This window comes from Falco cherrug, chromosome 6 (assembly GCF_023634085.1).
Source record: "Falco cherrug isolate bFalChe1 chromosome 6, bFalChe1.pri, whole genome shotgun sequence".
Lineage (NCBI taxonomy): Eukaryota > Metazoa > Chordata > Aves > Falconiformes > Falconidae > Falco > Falco cherrug.
In genome coordinates, this window is record NC_073702.1 from 90,024,264 (window position 1) to 90,041,499 (window position 17,236).

General features: G+C 40.2%; 1 protein-coding gene across 15 annotated transcripts in view; it reads right to left on the reverse strand.

Moving 5' to 3' along the window:
* EHBP1 (EH domain binding protein 1) overlaps positions 1 to 17,236 on the reverse strand; it is a 226,290-nt gene that overhangs the window by 104,727 nt on the left and 104,327 nt on the right. For all 15 annotated transcript variants that reach the window (XM_055713338.1, XM_055713345.1, XM_055713344.1 and 12 more), the window contains 2 exons: positions 13,767 to 14,019; positions 7,174 to 7,360 (listed from right to left, as the gene is read on the reverse strand). In XM_055713338.1, coding sequence (XP_055569313.1) covers positions 7,174 to 7,360; positions 13,767 to 14,019 — 440 coding nt within the window. The remainder of the gene's footprint in view (positions 1 to 7,173; positions 7,361 to 13,766; positions 14,020 to 17,236) is intronic.

The window sequence follows — 17,236 nt, forward strand, 5'->3', positions numbered from 1 at the left end:
ACGTAGCTAGTCAAGTTGACAAACATCTTTTACAACTCATGCAAACAGTAATAAGAAATTACTTAAGAATTGTGTCAAATGGGAGTCACATTACTTAACACTTGAAAAGCTGCAAGCTTAACGAATTTTGTCTGTGCTTCAAAACAATTATCTCACTATCTCTGTTCACACTATGTGTGTGGCTTGTCTTTCTTCCTATTAAAAGATTAAATGTCTTAGGGCTGTATGCAAAGGCACATTTTCTCGGAGTGCCTTTTTTGCACAAGTCTATAACAGTACGTATCTTAAAATTCTGTCCACTTCCTCCCAGGTCTTCCCTGGGCTTGAGGAACTATCTGTCTGCATAGGAAGTGGCAAAGATCTCATGCAAATGAGCTGCACAATTCCTTTACAGCTAATGTGAAGCCGGAAAGAAGCAAAATTGTTAAACTAGATGTTCCAGAGAGCCAGGAAGCCTTATTTGAATGGGCAACTGAGATACTTTTGATACCATGAGACAATGAGTAATCTTTATCTACCATTTGGAGTTAAATGTAATTTCTCTGCTTGGCTGCATTACTGCATCTGTGTTTTAAGCTAAGCTCTTCCTACTGTTCAGTCACATAAGGTTGGTAACACTAAGGTAAATATAAGTGGGAAAAGCGAGCAACTGGAGATTGCCGAGATCTTGGCTTGGAGAGTTGTGCCAAGTACCATATCAAATATTTCTTTCCTTCCCTTCCACTACATTCACCTGAGTGTTTTGCACTTCATCTCTAAGCATTTATTTTGCCTTAGAAGAAATAAGGGGGGTGGGGGTGGGGATGAAAAAAGAAACAACAGGTTTCTTGTCATTCCCTTGAAAAGTATTTGAGAACTTCTTTCATAAGGAGGTAATTTGTACCTCCTTTGCAGTTTGAAGGATAAACTGCCTACCGGGCAGAAATCTTTCTGAATCGCCTGAACAGAAGCATTGCAGATACACAATGGATTACAAAGGATACAGGATGGAGATGGGTTATCATGTCATGCAAAAAAATAGGATGCTGTAGTTCTTACTACGTTTCCTATAAATATGTTTCATTAGAGCTTAAACCAGTTAGTCTGCCTGGCATGAGAGATCAGACTATCACTGGGCATGCAAAACAATTAATTTTGGTTTTAAAAAGAGAGAGAGAGCATGCTTAAACAATGACAGCGACAAAGAGAAATGTTATTATTGCCTTTGGACTGCTACATGAACGTGTATTCTTTTCTGCCAACTTAAAAGGCCATCACAAGCTCTTGTCTACAGGCACCAAACCCAGTGGCTACATTTTTGTGACTGTCAGCAACAGTGACTCATAAAGGTGAGAATGGCACACACATTAACATGACAGCCTTAAGCTTATTTATCATCCTGTCCTGGTGCTATATACTTTCATCAGTTGTTAGGTGTAACTCAACAACCATCCAAGGACAAGTTCAAAAAGCATCTTGTGTTCTGCTATCAATTCCGTGTCTGTTCCCATAATCATGTACTGCCAGAGAAACACCTATCGCCAAGACCAGAGTGCAGGAGTTGCCTTTACTGAGATACTCTGTGTAGAGCAGGCAACTGTGAGGGGGAGGTCTGTGGGCTACCAAATCCCAGGCTGATGACTAGTCAGCCTGCAGTAGCCTCTCTGTAAACCATGTGTCTAACAGGCTTCCAGACCCTGAAGACTCAGAAAGGATGTGAGACCAAGCCAGACTCACCAAACAGGCCACAGCTGCTGCCTTTCAGCAGGGTAACGTAACTGCACTATCCAGGAACCCGACGGAATCCTGAGCCATCAACATGAGCCTCGGTTGCAGTCTGGCAACAAACTGAAACTACCACCCAGCAGGAAAAGCCTTTCTCAGAGTGGTTTCCCGAAGGGAAGGACATATGCTATTCTTCCAAACAGTGGATGAGCAATGCCAATCTCGTGCAGGAGCTATTTTCTTTTAACACTTAAAAATAACTCTACGGTTGAGAGTGATTATCTGTTTTCTCCTGTTCCCTAGTAAATAATTCTTCACCTCCCACATAAATGCAGTAGCATACCTGCCTTCTCATTCTCACAAAGGCAACACAATCCATGATTGTGGAGACACACAACTTCAGCTTCTCTACCATAGGACACAGCTGCCAACTATGGAACTGAAACCTGGATCTTATTTCCAATAAACTCAACGTAACGTAGGGAAGATAAAAGATATGGAGGCTGAGATTTCACCGAGCTCAAGTTGGTATGTACATTTTTTAATCAGCTAAAGCGATGATGTGCACTGATATGCATGCTATGCACTAGTCTAATACCAAATTTTGAGCCTAAACATCTTCGTTCAAGTTTTTTCCACAAAGTCAACAACAAGTAGAAGAAATTTGAAGTCTCCATCACCTCTGTGAAAGGCAGAACCTGGTTATCCAAACCATGTGGAGAACAGTAACACATGTATGATGGTAACAAGCCCAACAAGGCTTCAGTTGGGCTTGACAGCCCTGTAGCATGTTGATGACTGAAGAGCTGAATTACAGCTTTGCAGTTTCTTTGTCAGACTCACCTAAATATAGCCAGCACACCACAGTCCTCAAGCCATTTGAGATGATTAACTGTGGGATAATTCCAGGCTTTCAGACTTCACATTTTTAGGCTTGCTCTGCTAACTCAGATTAGTTTAGAGAAGACATGGAAGGAAGACAGGAGAGAATTAAGATACTCTTTTAGAAAGTGTGAGTAGGTAATAATATTTGGAAATAAAACTTCCTCCAGACCCATATATGGCAATTACTGAGCTAATACTGTGGCACCAAGAGCTGGCCAGACCCTTACGGAGAGCTAGACCCTGCCTTGTCTGTGACAGATAACTGCCCCCTCCTACCAGTGACGTGAGGGTCTCCGAGGGAGCCAAGGGGCTTGCTCAAAGGGAAGACAGTACAGAGGCTTGGAAAGGCATTGCTGCTACAGCTGACCGACTGCTCAGGGAAGCAGCACATGGCAAACATTTGAAAAAGATCAGATGAATGCTGGAGATGTCCTGAAGCTGCCTGAACACGGTCTTGGGCAACTGGCTGTAGGTGGCCCTGCTTGAGCAGGGGTTGGCCCAGATGACCCCCAAGGCCCCTTCCTACCTCAACCCCTCTGTGATCCTGCCAACAATGCCCAGAGGGAGGTATGCGGGAAGCAGCCAAAGAGGTGACAGAAGCTGGGATGTTCTTACAGCAGCTAAAGAAGAGGACGGGTCCCCTGTGAAGAGCAGCATGAAAGGGGCAAGGGCCTAAACCACCGCTGCTCATGAGCTCAACCAGCCCCACACAGACAAACCCTCGGGTCTGGGCAGGCAGGGACGGCCTCGTCTGCACCCTTGTCTCACACCTGAAAGACATTAGGGAATGGTGAGGGGACACCAAGCGAGGCAACATCTTTGGGAAGGGACGAGGCTGAGGGCAAGCCCTGCTGTAGTCATGGTTAGAACTCCTTCAGGCATACGCACTCCATACCATGCAGAACAACCATTTCAAGGCAAAAATAAAAGTTAAATCCTATCCACATCTGGTTTGCCACTTGTCTTTCTGACCAATGATCTGGGAAGTAAGTTTTTATGTCAGTCCCCCAGTGAGATCTGGTCTTCGCTTCAAACTCTTGTTCTACCATTTTCATGGCTGTTAAAGTTAACACCTATTTATCAGTCTCATATGCTATCTCCACTGATCACCGAGCTCTCGAAAGTTCATACCAACTTGTGACTCCACCCTGGAGCACTCTGTTCATCCTGGGGATACCAGGCATGATGCTAGATACCATCAGATCAGAAGATGGTTTCTGGAGTCTTCTGCCTAGTTTTACATGAAATTTTTACATAGAATTACCTTGTACAACATACATTCCTGAACAAAGGAACTAGAAGCTGGATTTTTGTGGTGTTTGGAATAACAGGGGTAATTAATTTTGGATGTGATTCCATGAAAATCTAGAAATAGTATTCAGCTGTTAAAAAACGATACAACTCCCTTAAAAGAAGGCCTTTTGCAATTCACTTAGATGTGTTAGCTTAATTCTATTCCCACATGAGACATGTCCAAAACCAGACTGCTAAAAAAAATCATTGTTTTATTCTTCTCTTTCATTACTGCAGACACTGCTTTTATAAATTATGAAAACATACAAACACACACACACACACAAAAAAAAAAAAAACCAAAACAAAAATCACCCGTGGGAAGAGAGATGTATTCCTCAGCTGAGAAACACCTTACACCACTATTTGGGTAATGGTAAAATGTTGGATTCAGGCTATGTTTCAATAGCAAATACAATTGCAATTCTGTGGAAGTGTTCTATACCTTGGATGCCAATGCTTGAAGGCTCATTGCAGCTGAATACTGAATGAAGCAATTTTAGTGTCCAGCTGTACCCCAGGGATTTAATTTTGGGGTGTATACTTTGGAAGATAACAACCTTTCTTGCCCTATTTTTAAACTGGAACATTAAAAAAAAAAATAATAGGGTAACACAATTTCAGGTATTTGGAACCTGTACTTGAGTAGGAATCTGCCGCGCGTCAAATCATCTTTCAGGAGCAATTTCCACCTAATAAACTTGTTGATATATAGTTGTTAATAACAGCATTTCTATTTTTTCTGTTCAGCAAATGTGATGAACACCATTAGCATGTGAAGGAAAAAATGAGCTCCAAATACTCTGTCAAAGATTTGCGGAAGCATTTTTGGAATCTTTTTCCTTAAACCCTAAACTTCTAATATTAATGCTGCGTTTGTGTAATCTAAAGATTAGCATTTCTGCTCCACAGCCATTTCCTATGACACTTAGCTTCTGGGCAGATTTGTAGCAGAGGCTTTCTGTGCCCAGCAAACTTGGACAAAACACTGAACAAGATATGTTATTTAACTTCCTTTTGCCTAAGTTTACTTCCATGGGACTATTCCCCCAACATGTGGGCATGTGCCAGGTTCATGGCTGTATATTGCCTATACCTTTTGATGGAAGTTTTTTCAGAGTTGCTAAACGCTGACACTATTATTGAGTAATAAACAAACAAGTTATTTGTGCCAACAGTCCAAGTCCTATCTGGGCGATGTTTTGTACCATGGTGTGAGGAAATTGTTTAATTTTCTTTTCTTTTAAATGCCAGTACTTTTCCAAATTTCAAAAAGCATTCCAAGTAAAGTGCTTTTGATCTAACTTTATTAGATCACCCTAGAGAGAAACAATTCAAGCACAGAAAAAAAGACGGCGCTTACTGAAAGCTTTCTGAATTGCAAGTGACCGTACAATATTTTAACACACCCAGTCAGCAAAACTTTCCACTCTAGCTGTAATATAATAAACCAGGACATCTGCTTTGGAGCCTTCTCTAATGGCCTCATATCCTCCAAAATCCTGTAAAAAAATTATAGCTTTCCTGTATGAGAGAAGGTCAGCATGGAGCTCCATCTTCCCTCGTAGCCCTAATGAATATCAGTGTTTCAGGACTTGGACCTTGACTGATCTCAGCTGCGCCTCAGCACCAGTGGCAGAGGTGAGCGGCAAGCAGGCAGGTTCCAAAATATCGGGGAACTAACACCCTGCGTAAGAGCAGGAGCTACCTGACTGTGTTTGTAACAGTACAGTCTCCTCAGCGACTTCAATCCTGCGCTGTTTCTTCATCAATTCCAGCTTTCCAACAATCTAAAACTTAGTCTGGAGTGGACAAAAACTACAGCCACCAAACCCAGTAGTAATACATTCTTTCAGCATGACAAAGACATGAAATAAAGCAGAAAGACGCACTTCCTGGGATGCAGACCTGTAAAAAACCCCTCTCAAACAACGAGCAATGGGGGCACAACCTCCATCAAGCAATCTGATAAAATCTCCTCCACAGATGTCTTTCCTCTGCCTGGTAGTACCAGAGTGCTTTACTTTGGCCACTTTGCTACGACCCGAGGGCCAGACTCCAGAAATGGAATAATGCCCAATATATTTCATACAGAAACTCCAGTGAAGAGCATCGAACGCCACCTCAGAGCATTATGAAACTGCTATGCTTTGATTTCATATTTCCCTGGTTGTGGTTTTGCATATTAAGAGTAACTTGTGAATTGTGCTTGTGGCTTTACTACGTTGTTTTGCTGTTAGCAGACACAAACAGACACACCAGATCAGATTTCTGGTCTCATACTCTTTACCCTGAGTGAGTGGTAAAATGACAGCAAGATAGAGCCTGAACAGACAAGGACATGTCAGCAACCTGGGTGAGTAATTAAGCAATGAAATGATAAGTATGACAAGTAGTTTCATTCAATTCATAAATGAAAGTACAGCAGCTCCAATACAAGGCAAAACAGATGATAAGATGCATAAATTGGGCGAGATGTGCTGGAAGAAAAGCCTTCTGTTCTCATCTTCTTACCCTTCAAAACGAGCAGTCAGCAAGTATCAAATTAATTTTTAAGAAGGGTCCATTAACATAGCTATTAAACGCTTAATATGTTTTAAAAAGCGTAAGTGGTGCTAACTGCTGAAACACTGGAGCTGAAATTCACACCAAGAGAAGTTAGCTGCTGTAATCCTAAAATACCTATGTCTCACACTGCCCTCTTCAACAGCAGTTAACTCCTATTTCCCCTTGACACAGATGCATGTGCATATATAAGCATGCTTAGCCTGGACACCCCTAATAAACAGTTAATCTGATTTAAAGTAGACTTCTTTTTAAAATTACTTTGACATACCTATGGAATTGGACATATATAAATCCCAATACAAAAAACCGGTATCCAGTACTAAGCTCTTAAAACCCAGATTTATGACAGAAATGTAGAGACAGACTCTTCAACATGGGCAAGGCTTAGTGGCATTACAATAGATCAAGACAATGTATTGTTCAATGTGATTTTCTTCCCTCTCGATGGCACATCCAGCTGTCCCATAACATTTGTTACTATAAGACTCTTTTCTTTGAAACTGCAGTTGCTGATATTGTTGTCATTAAATCCTTAAAGAAAAAAGATGCAAGCTCCTACTGCTGGTCTCTCCCTATGAACCAGCAAGCGAACAGAGATGAGCCAACACTTTATTAAGAATAAGCAATGCTTTTAAGATGGCCTGCAGAAATAAATAGGATGTCTACAATACACATAAAGGTACTGTTAATAAGAAAGACGAAATGTTGGCATGAAAAACCTACCTTAGGAGAGGAAGAGAGCTCCCTCGATGCAGGAATAGCTGACACGTTCTCACCCATGCCGGTCTCTGTCTTTGGCAAGAGGTTTGGTGGTTCAGGAGCCTTTCTTTTCACCTTCTTTTCTGCTTCTTGTGGCGGAGCAACTTTAATTAAAGCAGGGCTTGATTTTGGTTCATAAAATGGATTTGATCTAATTAAAAGAAGGGAAACATATTTCTTTGCTGTCTCCTTGGAATTAAAACCAAAAATAAGACCTGTTCAGTCAATGACTAAAATACTTCTATTATCCCACATAAATACATGTTTTGCTTTTATATCCTTTTAGATACTGCTTTTTCATGATCGAAAAGTGAGTTACAACAGTTAGAACTGCATTAGGTCAGAATTACTGTAAATGTTATAAAATCCTGTAACTTACTGAAATTCTATCAGTTGCTGAAAAGGCACTCTTCAGTTATACTTCACTATCTATCAAAGGGTGATCTGATTTACAGACAAGATCAATACCGAGAAATCTGAGAGAAGTTTCTGGCTGTTTAATATTCTAACAGAACGAAGAATCCGTCGCTGGAACGGACTGCGGAACCGGGCCACTTCACGTGCGGCCTCAGGGGCCTGGCTCTCGCTGCCAGGCCGAAAGCCGGGCCTCCACGGCACGCAACCCACACGGGGTATTTTAAGCTCTGCAGCACACGGGCACCACACCAGTTCAAGAACACTCTTTGGATAAGAGAATTGCATAAGAAAACCACAGCTGACTTGAGTATACCTCTCTACAGACACCAACAGCCATCATCCCTCTCTTTTGAAAGTGCTTCTATAACTAAAGCCCGTTCAAGGAACACAGTAAACATCTTCCACCACATGGACGCAGTCCAAAGAATTTTTCTTCTTAACTCTGGCATCCACATTCCAACTCCGCATTTGTTCCACCCTAAGTAAAATGCTTCCACAGCATTTCCAAGTTTCATCTATTTGTCTGATACATCAAATATCAATCAATAGTACATTAAATAATGGCTTCTACCTCACGCTTCGAAAGCCAGCAAATTCGTACCCCACTAAGGACGCTTATGGGAACCTTCTCTCACTGAATTATTTTATTCATAATCTTTGCTTTTCATATTTTGCAATCCCAAACTGGACGGTTAATTACAAAACTGACATGTTAATTAATTCATTTCTAGTCCATACCTTCCCTGCAAGATATATTTATCATATATCTCAAACTATGTTTATGTAACCAAGTCACTGCAATTCCCAAAGAGCTATCTGCATACAGTTATATAAAGCACAACTAATCATGACAAATAACCTCAGTCCTTTGACTTCAACTCTGGATGGAAACCACAGTGCATACAGCATTAGAGAAGAGCCTACGTAGCTGGACTCATTTACAAATTTCCTCTCAGGTTAAGCGTCATGAGCTACTACACACTGTTTTTAAAGAACTACAACAGCAAAACTTGGGCACAAGCAAAAAACCAACTATTCATCCAGCTTACCTTCACACAGCACCAATTTTCTCTCAGCTTTGTGTACTTTTAGTATGAAAACATGTCTTTCAGTCTTATGGACTGATTTTAGAATTTATTTTAATGCGGTTTACCGTTGTCCTCTTTCCACCAAGAAAAAGCACACAACTAATAACCCACAATGCAGAAAATAAGTCTACTTCTGAAAGGCAAAGTTTACTGAAGCATGTAAGCGAAGACAGGGCTTCAAACCTCCAGACCTTTTGGAGAATGTGCTGCAGCTTGTTATAGAGAGAGAGATCTAAATCCAGATACCGAAGCAAAAGGAAAGACTAGCACTAAAATAACTCATCTGCTGACTGAAGGCAACTTTCAGGTGTTCCCACTTTGCTGCCCATCAAGCACAAAGCCACCACTGCAATCAAAACTAAAGGCAACATCAAAATAACAAGTTAAATAGAAACGGATGGGTGTTTTCCACGGGAGGCAGTAGCAAGAGGGTATTCAGGCTGGAGTGGAGAATGCACCTAGCTGTCAGTAGCTCTAATTTAGCTGACAGCCCAGCTCAGCTGTCTTCAGACACCAGAAAGTTCAAAGGGAGGTGAAAATGAAGATAAAAGAAATAAAGGCTGAAGAATAATGTGTTCTACAGGAGAGCACAAGGTTTTCTTTAGTTCAACAAGTTAGCCTTCTGAACAGCCAACAGCCACAGCATGTTTGGCAGGAAAGTAATTTACCTCTGTGTACTTGGAATTAGAAAGGTGTATTTCTAAGGTGTTAAAATGAATCTGGTGCAAGAAAAAACAACACCTTATCAATGAGAGCAAAAAAGTTTGGAAGAACCGTATTTTGAATTTTTATGCTCCAGAATGGTCTGCGCTGTGCATGATCTTGAAGAACAGTACTCTAGTGCAGGCACCAGAAGGAAGTGCTATGAGGAGACAACTGACTGCCTTTTCTCCTGAAGAACTTACTTGAAAGCCAGCCTAAACCCTCATGTTTTGCTCATAGTATGGGCAGAACACACACACACACACACGCACGTTACTCTCCACCTTCCCCTCTGCACCACTTTTAATTGGTCTTATAAATATCGAGGAAGATTATTGAAAAATTAAGTTTAATTTTTTTAAAATTTAATTAAGAAAACTCCAAAAGAGTTCTTGCCCAAAGAGGCTTACATTTTAAAGGCAGGGGGTTCTGCTGATACATGTAGCAGAGTTTCATCCAAAAGCTTCCACGTGGCTATACAAGCAAGCAAACATGGGAAAAGCCTGGCTGAAAAAAGCCTTAGCTGAAATACTAAAGCACTTTTCTCTGAGGTCAACTCCCATACTTTTTGCTTATGTGAAGTTACTTAATTGATTCATACAACACAATTTGCCCAAAGAGATATTCGACTCTGTCCACCACAAAATTAAAAAAAACCCAAACCTGACAAACTACCTGGTATTAAGCTGCCACTGGCATTGTGGTGGCTTGTGGCTTCTTGTGCAACAGGCAGCTCCAATAGATGGCAACTCGATAGTCTTCCAGCCAGACAGCATTATCCTAAGCCATGCATTGATTAACTAGATAAGAAGCCACAGAGCCAAACAGTATCTGAAAGCAAGTTTTATTCTGACCAATTTGAAAATTATTTTTATCAGAGCTACTGGTTAACTAGAAAAATAAAATACATAAAAATCAACATTTTATTGAGGAGGAAATCCAAAGCTGTCAGTGTGGCTGGGTTAAAAGATCAGGCAATATTACCAATCAGAAGTACTAAGGCTGAAAGCATTATACTTTAAGTAGTTGTGAGCTATGCCATTTTCAAATAATTAAACTTAACGTAGCAAGTTGTGCTCTCCTTTATTACCAGGTAGCCACCTACCATTTTGATTTTAATGTAGAAAATTAAAAAAGGCAAAAGCAGAATGTTACACTAAGATTCAAATGCCCAAAGGAAGAAAAGGAAAATGTGTTCCTGTTCTCTACTAGGTATGGGAATTTAGCCAGAGGAAGTATGTTTTGAGAGTGTAGCTTTACAGCAGAATGTATGTACTGGATCACTTAAGTCCCTCTGCACCATGCAATGCCTCATTATGCTTACGCTTGTGACGACACTTTGCTTACGCGTGTTGTGAAATCCTACATTATCTTCACAACCATGAGTGAAATATGTTTCAATTAAGCCAATTACCCAAGGTAAATCTTTCACAGAGGCGCAGTAAGGGTAAGTACCTTTTCCAAGATTACAATGAGAGTCTGTTACAAAACTGGAGTCAGAGTTCAGCTCTTGGGGCACTTTGTGTAAGCTCCGAGTCCAGGATCAGACCTAGGGATCTGCCAGAGTAGAGTGGGACAAGGGTCCTGATGCTAACTGATGTGCCCATGTTCCCACGACACATCATCATGCTTTACACAAAATAGGAGAGGAAAATGCCGAGTGGTGCATTAAGTGAACTCCGATGAAACATTTAAGACACAGCGATAAAAACACAATGTATTTCCTGAGCGACAGCGAATGTCTTTCAGGAGTCTTCTATTTCTCATGCCCTCCATCTATCAGGTTCAAAAGCACTCCTGGGGAGAGCATTGGACCAGCAGTAGTCAAAAATTATTAAAAACTACCCAAAACAAAACAAAAAATAATCAAAAGACAAGATGCTAGGAGAGAGGTTGAAAATAATATGCAAAGTTTTCTAATGCCGTGATATGACTCAGTTGTTCAGCCTTGTCTTGAATAAACTGCTCAGGCCAAGTCAACACATCTTAATATAGATACACAGCAGAAGAAATAACAGGGTCCAGAGACGTGCGGTGAAAATGATTAGAGAGATGAAGAGACTTCTGTATGAAGAGAGATTGAAAAAGTTAGCACCATTTAGACAAGTGACAAGTAATGGTGAACATGCTAGAGATACACAACACACCAACTGTTTATGGCAGATAAATCCAACACTACTAATTGTTGTTTTGATAAGCCAGCAGAAGAGATAGCGTATGGGATTGGAAAGGTAACTTACTTACAATCAATAAAAGTAAACACATTTCATATAAGATCTTGGTTTTTTGGGGAACTGTCTGCCACAAATTGACACTGAAGCCTAGACTTCAACAGGATGTAGAGGAAAATTAGCCACTTATGTAGATAATAAAAGCATCAATATTCACATTAGGTAAGAAACAATACACATCTGGACATAAACCCTCATGATTCAGGGTGCACAAACACTACCAGCTGGCGCTGCCTAGGAAAATCTTTCCTTTGGTGCTCACTGTACCGTACCTTAGCAGAATTTGAAAATTAATGACATGAGGTAAGGCATAATAATGCTTGTAGGTGTGAGTTAGTAACACAAGTCCTGTGTTCCTAGACTGGAGTTTTATTATTACACTTACTTTTCCAGAGCATTTCAATATAAAGACTCAAAGGTTCTCCTTGCCACAGTCCTACCCAATACGTTTAACAAATGGTCTCCACATCTTTTTCAATGACATGGTGCTCCTGTAACCTGGGAGGAAAACGTGGACAGGGAGCTACTTTGGGGGTCAGGACATAAAAAGCTCATGTTAAAGACACAAAAAACTACTTTACAGCGCTTTTTGACTTATCCTTCCATCTTTGTATGGGACATTGTTTTTATAAGGAAAGTACAGATCAGATTTATGTTCAAGGAGAATCTACCTATGGGGAGTTTATTTTTATCCTTGGGCGGGGGGCAGGAGGAATAAAGAAAATGGGGTCATTAAAATACGGCAGCTGTTGTAAACAAAGGGCTAGAGAAATCTGCAGTCCAGTACACAGAAAAAACAAGGCTGCCTGTTACAACACTGCTGCAAGCTCATTTGGCACAGGGTGGAAATGTGAGTATGAATATAAAAGATAAAATTCTTCACTTGCCCATCCATGTAGATTTTGCTCTTTCTCCTCTTCTCCTCAGTCTTTGCTGTCCTCTATACCCATATCTTTGTGGGTGTAAAGCATACATATTTTTTCTCCCTGCGGACTTTGGTGATCAGTGAATGATCAGGGATGCCTGGTGTGACCGTCCCCAGTGTGATCACACTGAGCTCTGAAGACACAGCAGCCAATGCTATTTGTTCAGGCACTGCCCTGATGAATGGAGCTGGCAGAGGCATCAGTCCCCAATGCCCTTTCCCCCCCCACCCCGAGCAAACAACAACAAATCCACAGCCACAGAGCTTTAAAAGGAAAAAAAAAACCCTGAAGGGTCCTTTATACATTTCTATTAGAGTACAAGGGAATCCTTCAATTCCTAGAACATAGCTATAAACGGAGGAAACAAAGATGATGATAAGACACCTGTATCAATACCGAATACGAAAGCAATGCAAATGTCATGCCATGATAAATCTCATTAAAAAATAATGTAAATCTAAATGTTAATTACAGTTGTTGTCTGTAAAACTGCTTGCATGTAATCACCATAAACTGTCTCTCGAGTAGTGTGGTTGGTGACTAATGGCCACAAACAAGGAGTAAGTATATATCTTCAAACCTCCCAAGCTGCACAGCTATTGCAAAAAGCTCTCACTCCTTCTCAGGTTTCTATACAATAATATAAGGCAGTCAGTGTGAGTTTATAGAAGTTTTGTGTGTGGTTATGATAAAAGAAACAACTGAGAAAGTGCATATGGTGTTATCTTTCCCATACAGAGATTCAGTGTTATGAGATGCTCAAAAACGTGCTCCACAGGTAGCGAAATGCTTTTCCTTTTTACATATTGCACCAATATTAAACAAACTCTCCATCATAATGGACAAAACCCATTATTTTACATGCTAAAAATAACGGCCAAAAGGACAGGAAGGACCGAGCTCTGCTGCTCCTTACTTTTTGACTCATTTGCAATTGCCAGGGGACGAAGTGCCAAAAACGCACATGGACTTGTTCCCTATCAAGTAATTTACTATCAATGAGGCAAAGAAAAGTTTCCTAACTGATCACATTCAGCTGAAGAGCATGACTTGGGGGTATGGCACTTCCTGCTGCTGAGCTGCCTAAGGAGGTGATTATGGATCATCATGATTAGACCCAATACACCTCAAGATTAAGCCAGGGATCCCAGTAATGCTCCCAAAGCTGCTCAAAGATGAAGAATCATACTTACTCATCTAGCTCTTCCTCTTCAGCTTTAGAGGTATCTGCATAGAGGTATTTGCTCATATCCACTGGTCTGACGTTTTTCCTTTTTGCAGGTTGTGGAGGAGAATCTCTTACAGTTATAAATGTTTCAGGCTCAGGATCTGGCTCATCAAATGGGTTCAAGTACTCTGGGGCATCTTCATCCTTGAAGGGATTGTAATTGTCAGCGTAGAAACTTTCTTCAGGCTTTGAAGATGAAGCTATTTCAGTGTCCGGTTCTACCAAATAACAAGAAAATATTGAAAATATTTAACAGAAAAAATTTGAGACCATTTATCAGATCTTTATATTTTGAAGGCTTATGAAAAGGTCTGCTTCTTAACTCTCAATACATAAAGTCCTATCCTCAGATGAATTTTCATGCTTTATTTATTTACAGAGTAACCTTGTTTATTCGAAAATAGGTCTTTCAGAAGGTCATTTCATCTAGAGTATACTGAATAGGTTTCATTTTCTCCTTGCTAAAGCTCTTTCAACCTGATTAGTTATTAGTTCTCGTTTGTCCTATAAATGGTATCGCAACAGATTTGAAAACATTTTCCCAAGCTATTAGCCAATTTGTATCCTAACAAAATGTTCTTAATTATTTATTTGAGTTTTTAATAAAGAAAAATATATCCTGTATTTTCTAATAAAATTACTTTTACTGGATATTAAAAATGGTGACAGTAAGTAGGTGGTCTTTTCATTTCTTAAATGAACTGAACTAAAAAACCAGTTACTGGGTATGACCAGTAATTACATTTCAAAACATACATATTTTCACTTCTAACTGCTCCTGTTAACAATACATAGTTTCACAGTAAAAATGAATTTAAATTAACCCTAAAGAGGCAGATAATCAAATTACTTATCCATTATTTGGGCTGTACAACAAGAAGTTATTAGCAACCTGAGCTGCATGCAGTTCTTTAGAGTAACAGCCACCACCGAAAGAACATTACACAAAAGTGAATGGCTGCTGGATATCGAAGAATACAAACGCCCATACAGCAATACATCATTTCTTACAAAGACACTTAGCAATGTTAATCTTACTCTTGCTGCAGCATCAAATGATCAGAAGCTCAGTTCAAGATTGGATTTGATGTACTTTCAAAATCAATGCAAATGGGAAATTCAGCGTAATGTCATTAAAACCTCAATTTCCATAACCAGTCCCACATAATTCTTAACAAAATGTGCTTCTTCTTCTTCAGATGTATGGTTCCTAAACTGAACAAAGCACACACCTTTTAGCTTTAAAAGAAAAACTCTGGAAGTTATTCATAGCAAGGCTCTCAAATATCAGAAGATGGAGTTCCAACTGTGTTTGTCACTAAACAAATATTCAAGAAGACAAAACCACTAGTCACACAACTAACACAGGGAAGGGGCAGCGTAAGGAACAGCGCTGTCATTACATGGTTTTGGATGGATGATGTACTGAAGCTGGTAATCCTGGTCAATAGCTAGAAAATGTAAGTGTGCCCTACTCTGCCAGTAAACCTCCAGTTCACCCCGTCTCCAGCCCTACCTCAGGCAGTGTGACTGACTACCACCTACAGTCTGGACCAGAGCCACCCCAGCTGGACAGGAACATGGTCCCCTGCTGCCGGTGGCAGCTCCCCTATCTTGCACTGGAGTAGTCACTAGCCACTAGACCAGGGCAAAGGCTTGAGCAGGAAAGGCTTTAGTCCTTCTCAGATAAAATGAAACCTACCAGGGACTGGAAAGATGTCATTTTAGGAAGAACCTCATGTTTCTAGTGCTCTTCTTGGTTCTTCACATTTGAACCTCAAAGACTACGTTATCACATTGTTTTCTACACTATGTCTAAAGGTCTGTTTCTGAAGCGATGCATCATTCCTCTGTGGTCAGAAAGTAGAAAGCAAATGGGTTTGGCTGGAATAACAGAATAAATTAATCAAAATATTACTTAAGCCCAATGTGGACTCTCGGGAGATAATTCACTCATCTGAGACTGAGGGCGAGTTCAGCTGGTGAAACAAAATAAAACTGTACTTTGCCAGACAATATTGCAGGTTTTAACTAGCAGACATGCTTGCAACTACACATGGTGCTTGTGCCTGTGGGATTTCCCTATGGTGATTATTCAGAAAATTACTTTTAAAAAATTCCTTTAATTCCAGGTGAGGTTTGCAGTTTATTTCCTCAGCAACCTGGTCCAACTCAGCATTGTAGAAGCAACATATACAGTACACATCTATCTCTTATGTAACTTGTAAGTTCTTACATTTAACTTCGATTTCAGAATGCAGCTAAGACTGTTGCAAGTCAAAAACCGGAGTAAAAAGGGAGACTGAGGAGAAGTGTAAACCAGACACTGCACTGAAATGGGATGAGACAAATGTAAAGTGAGATCACAAGAAGTTATTATGCTTAATGGTCAGTCTTCACACTATTAAAAAGTCTTCTAAAAATAACTAATTTATCAAATGTTTCTGACTAACTGTAAAACCCACAAATAATCGAGGTTGCAACAGTAGTCTCAGCTAAACCTAAAGAAGTGGTTCTGTTACTGTTTAAATTGGTTAAGCCTCACCTGAATGTTATAAAGCAACGTTTCAGCTGTGTCTCAGGAGATGGACATAGAGACAAAACTACTCCAGGATAAATTAGGGTGTGTATTTGCAGTATGTCAGCTGTAGTGTATACATTCACTCCTACCTCAGAGTAAATACAACATGCTTATCCCTTAATAAAAGTGAATAAACTACTGGGCACTTATCCTGGCAGAAAGGGTAGTTACTGCAGTAGGTGATGGGTATTAAGCTCACACCCTAGTCTGCGCGGTGATCTGTTCATAAGCCTGCATCCTTATATGAAAGATGTTTCAGAGAAATCCACAACAGAATAATATTGAAGGTCTACAGTTTAAGTGACAAGGGAAAAGAAATCATTCAAGGTGCAAATTCTTAAAAACACAAATATGATCAAGTCAAATTTGACAGTATTATAGATGAAATACATCAGAGTCCAACATTTTAAATGTATTTTTTCATTTATTTTAAGATAAAACCGGAAAAGAAGTTCTACATTGGCTTACTTAGAGCACTATAGTGTCCAGTGCAGGTGGTCGTGGCAAGCAAAAGTTTTACCCTGCTTGCCCTGAGATGTCCTCAGTGTGGTTACCTGCAGCTGAGCTAGACCCCTTTACAGTCAAAGCTTATAAGCTGTGTTCAAACTGTTATCTCTAAAATCAGGCGAGCCAAATCCCACCCTTACTGCATAGCTATGTGTGACTTGAAGCTCATGTTGGTCAGAATACTAGCCACACATTTAGTGACTTGATGAACCAGGCGAAGCAGAAACGCTTTTGAGAGCTGCCCTCAAAAGACAGTTTCATATAAAAAGCAGAAGTGACCTAATGAAATGCAGGAAAATGACTGCTGTATGTCTCGTTCAAATTGTACAACTTATTGATGACATTTT